The following is a 7185-nucleotide window of genomic DNA, read 5'->3' as shown; positions in this document are numbered from 1 at the left end:
CGAACGTTCAAGTTAGAGCGCAATGCTTTCTGTCAAGGTCAGGTGGTAGGAGTTCCGGTAACGTAACGTTTAAGAACCGCTGTAGTTTGATAATTTTGGAGTATTCGTGTATTACTGATATGGTAATATATTCTGCCGGGACAGTTATTATTTGCTAAAAAATGTCAGAAATAAAAATCACGGCGTTCGAAGCAACGCAATCTTGCCAGGTAAGAATACTTTACTAGTGAACTATCGCTATAAGTAACTAGGTATTACCTAGCTATTACTTCGAACTTCCAAAGCACGTTTATCATGTTGGTAGTTATTTGGTACTATTGAGTTTTTAGTTTAGACCTAATTAATCTAATCTATATGGCCAGATTTAAGTGCTGAGACAGGATCCAGATTCCAGCCTCCAATCCAAGAAAATGAGTCTTCTGTGGCTGTGCCCCTATTTCATTTGCAATTTGTGTGACCAAAAAGTTTAAAATTAGTCAAATTGAAAACTACTATTTGCTTAAAATGAGTAGGTAATCCGCTCCGAATATGTTTGCAATTTATTAAATTCTGTAGCTTTAGTAACCTAAGTGAAGTTTCGTCCCATTGCCAATTAGGGCATTCAGGCTTCAGTCTTTCAAGCAATTAATGTGTAATAGCCTAATAGGCTAATAGGGCCTACAGTTCAGGGTGGAATTCTAGAAATGGAGGTTCACTTATAAAAAAGCTTTCCACCCAAGGTGGAATGCTTTCCTTAGATACAGTGCTCTGCCAGGTGACTGACTATAAATGAAGAGGAGGATCAAAAGTGGACAAACTGTTTCAGTTGTATAGTACCTCAGATTTGTTATAAAATTGTTTGAATGTCTCTTGTTTGATAGATATTCTCTATTTTTCTTTTATTTAATGGATTTTTTGAAATTTTTCCAGTCTTTTTGTTTGTAATGATCAAGTTTAAGTTAAGTATTTAGTTAACCAGTACTGTAGTTAGTGTAGTACATATACCATATTTGGGGGCCGGGCTTATGGGCACAACCAATCACAGCTGGAAAGCATCCCCATCAACCAATCACAGCTTGAAAGCATCCCCAGCAACCAATCACAGCTAGAAAGCAGATTACATTACAACTGCATTAACCAATCACAGCTGGAAAGCTGGAAGGGGCTAAAATCACAATCCCATAAACCAATCACAGTTGAAAAGTGATAGGATATGTATAATGTATATAATAAAATGGACTGGGTCTGGAAGTGGAAAGTTCCTGGACTTTCCAACATTCCAGGTCCTGCTTTCCAATATGCTATGTGTACTGGTTAATTTAATATCCCTCTAGAATTCCACACTGTTCCACAGAAATGTTTTATGTTGTAACTTGTACCTAGCAGCTAAACTTATCATAATCGTAATATTGCTAAACTAAAAATAGTGGCGTAAAGGTTAACATTTTTACTAGGTAGGTAGTATCTATATAGTACAAAGCAAATTAAGAAATCATACATTTACTAATTACTACCTCTAAAAATCCCTGAAAAAAAGTTTATAAAGTGAGATTTTAGAACAGTACCTCTCATACTAGTGAGTACCTCTGCTAAGGCCTGTAGCAAAAAAAAATATTCACTGTACCGTCAAGGCGTCAACCGGGGCTACTCGGGAGTCGGGACAGGCGGGGCTACTCGGGACAGGCCTCCAACACGGTGTCAAACTGTTGTTGTAGCGAAACTAATTGGAATATTGCAAAACTAAAAATAGTGGCATAAACATCAACATTTTTCCTATCTATGTAGTATAAAGGAAGTCAAAAAATACTACATTTACTAGCTTTGAAAAATTCCTGCAAAAAATGGTGAAAAATGCCATTTTGCAAAGTTACTTCTGCTAAGGTCTGGAGCAAAAAAAAATATTTGCCGTATACAAAAATTTTACTTACATAAAAGTTGCACCCAGGTGTTGGCTTAAAAACGTAATTGACAGATTTTGCCTATCTTATTTCAAAACAAAATGTCGGTCATTTCCGCACAGCGGGGCTACTCGGGGCAACCCCCCGGGGATATTCGGGACAACCCCAAAAACGCATTTACAGTAGAACCTCAGTTAGCAAAGGCTCCAGTTCAGAAAAAAATTGATTAGGAACTAAGAATATTGATTACATTTACCTCACTCAGCGAAAAAAAATTCACTTATCGAAAAATTAGTGCATCATTGGTCATCACAAAATTGTGCATAGAATGTCATATATAGAATTGTGCACCAGACATCATAGAATGAAAAGCAATTGACCTAAACTACGATTTATTTCTCCAAAACGTATGATGGTTGTCACTAAAACATTCCTTTCTGTTACAGATATGTTTTTCACAATCTTTTTTTTCATAGTAAATTCACTTAACCCAATTAAAATGGTGTGAAATTACAAGCCGTCCTGTAAGCTTACAGATACAGAAAAAATGCTATAAGGCTGCTGATATGAAGCTTTCAGTTGACAAGGTTGTTGTAAATGCCCGATGGCATGTTCATGGATACGGTAATATTGCATCAATAATACAGTAATATCGCATCAATAATACGGTAATATTGCATCAATAATACAGTAATTATTGTAGGTAGTATATGGTAATATCATATCAATGAAGGAGAAACAAGTAAAAATCACAGAAAAAGTCATTCATTCTACCTCTTCATCATCTACAATGAAAGAGGAGGACTTCAGAGTACTGTTAGTAATGGATGAGTACACTCTGCGTACTTCAACTGTTTTAAAGTGAAGTTTTATTCCAAGTGTCCCAAGTACGTAGCCCCCTTCGACGGGGCTACTTGGGACACTCATATTTTTGCTTCTGGCACCTTACGAATAGCATATGGAATTTTTTTGACAATGTCATTCGATAGCCCTCGCAAAGAGCTATAAAATGAGCCTAAACTTGTTTATGAAACGTTTCATCGTAAGAAGTTATTAACAGTTATTATCAAAAAAAGGCTCAAAACTGTCCCGGGTAGCCCCGGTTGACGGTATTACAAAATTTTACTTAAATGAAGGTTGCACACAGGTGGTAGCCTAAAAACTTGATTGTTGGAATTTGTATATCTCATTCCAGAAAAAATGAGATATACAAAAAAATGGCTGCCAGTTCTGCACGATGGGGTAATACCGGTAAGGGACATGGGGTAATGAGGGACACCTCTAAAAATGCATTTACAGCAGAACCTTGGTCAGCAAAGGCTCCAGTTAATGAAAAAATCAATTAACAACAAAAATATTTGATTTCATTTGCCTTGCTTGGTGAAAAAAATTTTACTTACGAAAAATTCATGCATCATTGGTCATCACAAAATTGTGCATAGAATGTCATAGATAGAATTGGTCACTGTGCAACATAGAATGAAAAGTAATTAACCTAAACAATAATTTATTTCTCCAAAAAATATGATGGTTGTCACTAAAATATTCCTTTCTGTTTCAGGTATGCTTGTACAATTTTTTTTTGGTTATAGTGAATTCAATTGACCCAATTAAAATGGTGCAAAATTACAAGCCACCCTGTAAGCTTACAGATACAAAAAAAAATGCTACATTTCTGCTGATGTGAAGCTTGCAGTGGACAAGGTCGTTGTCAATGCACAATACATGGATATAGTAATATCACATTAATAATATTGTAATGTATAGATATGGTAATATCATATACCATCAAATAAGGTAATAAGGGACGGTTTTGAGCATTTTTTGTTAATAACTTCTTACCATGAAACATTTCATAAACAAGTTTGGGCTCGTTTTAACGCTCTTTGTGAGGGCTATCCAATGGCATCTCCAAAAAGTCCATATGCTATTTGTAAGGTGCCAGGCACTAAATAAAAGCATCCCAAATTACCCATGGGAACAGGGTAATCCAGGACACTTGAAATAAAACTAAATTTTAAAATGTTTGAAGCTTGCAGTGTACTCATCCATTGCTGACATTTGCAACAACCTTGTCTCTGCAAGCTTCATATCAGCAGCCATGTTGCATTTCTTCTGTATCTGTACTTAAGCTTACAGGACGGCTTGTAATTTCACACAATTTTAATTTGTTCAAGTGAATTCACTATAACAGAAAAAAAAAGATTGTAAAAACATGCCTGAAACAGAAAGGAATATTTTATTGACAACCATCATATTTTTTGGAGAAATAAATCATAGTTTAGGTTAATTATATTCATTCTATGTGTCCCGGTGCACTATTCTATCTATGACATTCATGCACAATTTTATGATGACCAATGATGCATTGATTTTTCATTGAATGAATTTTTTTCACTGTGCGAGGTAAATGTAATTAAAATATTTTGTTGTTAACTGAGTTTTTGCTCACCTGGAGCCTTTGCTAACTGAGGTTCTACTGTAAATGCATTTTTAGGGGTGTCCCTTATTACCTCAGAGGGTGTCCCTTATTACCCCATCCTACGGAAATGGCCGCCATTTTATTTTGGAATGACCTAGGCAAATTCTGTCAACCAGGTTTTCAAGCCAACACATGTGTGCAGTAAAGCCATAGCCAACACAAGTAAAATAAACAAGCCAACACAAGTAAAATTTTTAATATGGCAAATATTTTTTTTATACAGACCTTAGCAGAGGTATTTTCCAAAATCACACTTTTCACACTTTTTCAGTTATTTTTCAAAGGTATGTATACCTAGTAAATGTGTGGTATCCTAACTTACTTTATGCTTCATGGATAATAAAAATGTTGAACTTTATGCCACTATTTTTCATTTTGCAATATTTTGATCATTTGAGCTGCAATAACAGTTCTACACAATGTGGGACGACTGTCCCGATTTACCCCACCCTCCCTTATTACCCTGTTTGATAGTAAATAAAGTAAAAATCACAGAAAATGTCATTTATTCTTCAACTGCATCATCTACAAAGGAAGAGTAGGACTTTAGAGTACTATTAGGACTGGATGAGTATAGACTTTGCATGCTTCAAACATTTTAAAATTAAGTTTTATTTCATGTGCCCCAGATTACCTCATTCTCAGTGGTAATTCGGGACACTTATATTTTGCGTCTGGCGCCTTACTAATAGCATATGGATTTTTTTGGACATGCCATATGATAACCCTCTCAAAGAGCTTTAAAATGACCCCAAACTTGCTTATGGGTAAGAAGTTGTTAACAAAAAATGCCCAAAACCATTTCTTATAACCCCTTTTGATGGTACCTACTGTTAGTAATGGATGAGGGCACTTTGCATGCTTCAAACATTTTAAAATTAAGTTTTATTTCATGAGCCCCAGATTACCTCATTCTCAGTGGTAATTTGGGACACTTATATTTTGCGTCTGGCACCTTACAAATAGTAAATGAAATTTTTTTGTGATGCCATACGATAGCCCTTGCCAAGAGCTTAAAAATGAGCCCGAACTTGTTTATGAAATATTTCATGGTAAGAAGTTATTAATGAAAAACGCTCAAACCTGTCTCTTATTGCCCCATTTAACGGGACCAAGTGAGGAAAATGTCTACTCTCTGAACCACATCTGCATATATTGAGCCCTGATTATATGGATTTGCAAGGCGTTATTCCATTTCTTAGAGCCGTTGTTATCGTGCGAGTCTCAGCACACAGTGAGTAGCAACTTATCTCCTCTTCTAGCAAATGGCAGGGGCCATGACAATCAGAATGAATGAATATTGTGGAAGTGATAATGCTTGTCTAAATCTGAGGTTTTAAATCTGTTTAATTTTAAATTTCATTTAGATACAATATCAAATGAACAAGGTCTTCACATATTTACAAAATGAGTGAAAACTAAGATTCTCAATCGGCAAAATAAAATCTAAAAACACTAATAAAGGGGAGAGCCCAGGCCAGATTAAGGTGAATTTAACATTACTGTGCAAGGTGTAAAAATACATGCAATTAATAAATTAGTAGAAGACCCATTAATTGGGAATCTGTGATTGAAATAATTAATTTTTTTCAATCAAAGTAGGCTGAGGTAAAGGAAAAGACCTCTTCAGTCAAACTCAGCAAGACAAGCCAGGGACATAGTCATAATTAAATGGAAAGCAAAAACCAGCAGGGTTTGTAAGCTGAACACATTTGATCATTTCAAGACAGATAATTAAGGAAGTATAGCTGACTAGTTGTTTGAAATAGAAATAAAAAGAAAAGGCAGTCATGACCAAATTAAGTAAGTATAGCTGACTAGTTGTTTAAAATAGAAATAAAAAGAAAAGGCAGTCATGACCATAGTGTGAATAAAGCATAGGTAATTCCGACTATTTTATAGTAGGTATAATATTGAAAATAGCTGTGTTGGGAAGTGTGAGAAGGCTATAGAAATTAGGGTTGAAACTGTGTAAAGCTTGTATAAGACACTCTTATTCTGGAGACCTTGAGAACGAGGTTTTGTTCATAGTTAGGAATGGGGAGTGCATCAATCGGCTGACCCTTGCGGATTTCGAAACTGTCCTGGCGTCACTTTGAGGGTATAGGCTTAGGTTTGGGCGACACCAGCATATATAAGGAGTAAGGACCTTAAGAGCCTCATTCAAGGACAGGCGAAGTATTCTCTGAGCTCACCAACCAAACTCAGTGTAAATTTCTGCCGGCAGCAAGGCAGGAATTTACGGCACAATTATGGTCTGGCAGCAAAGTTTCGCGGCAAGGAATTCGTTGGGAGGGGGGGGATGAAAGTGATTTATTGGTGAACGAATTAATTGTTAAAGTAATTGTGCCGGATATTATATCTATGTGCATAACATGACATTAACGGAATGCAGGTCTTTCATTGGCATGTGTGTAACTTTCATAGCCTCAAAGTTACATAGATTATTTTCGGGTTCCTGGATGAATTGGTAGAGATTGATGAAAGGCTGTGAACTGCTGCTTGTTTCCACACCCCCCCCCCCCCCCCCCCCCCCACTCTGCTCCTCGTACTCTATAGATGAAGGTGGAGGCCCCCTTAACCCTCTCCCTCTAGGGACTGTTACAGTTTACTTTGATTCTTATTTTTACGCATTAAATTGACAGCATGCATGTTTTTTTTCTCATTCTTGGCCGGCTTCTGTCCACATACCAGAATGGGAATGGAAATGGCATGATAATTGCACACTTGTTGTTGCTGCTGTTGCCCTGCACCTGGTCTGGGCCTTTAAGGGCCCCTGGCTGGGGCCAATGTACAACTGCTGCTGCATCTCTACAAGGGATGAGG

General features: G+C 36.6%; 1 protein-coding gene across 1 annotated transcript in view; it reads left to right on the top strand.

The window, feature by feature from the left end:
- The window catches only part of LOC108681633 (gem-associated protein 5), a 30016-nt gene continuing 22831 nt past the window's right edge, over window positions 1–7185 (top strand). Inside the window, exon 1 of the mRNA XM_018170685.2 lies at window positions 1–209. Within this exon, the coding sequence (XP_018026174.2) occupies window positions 162–209 (48 nt within the window). The 5' untranslated portion in view covers window positions 1–161. The remainder of the gene's footprint in view (window positions 210–7185) is intronic.

The sequence above is a fragment of the Hyalella azteca genome, unplaced genomic scaffold (assembly GCF_000764305.2).
Source record: "Hyalella azteca isolate HAZT.00-mixed unplaced genomic scaffold, Hazt_2.0.2 contig9747, whole genome shotgun sequence".
NCBI lineage: Eukaryota > Metazoa > Arthropoda > Malacostraca > Amphipoda > Hyalellidae > Hyalella > Hyalella azteca.
Note: the sequence above shows the minus strand (reverse complement) of the source record. Positions and strands in the feature narration are given on the sequence as shown.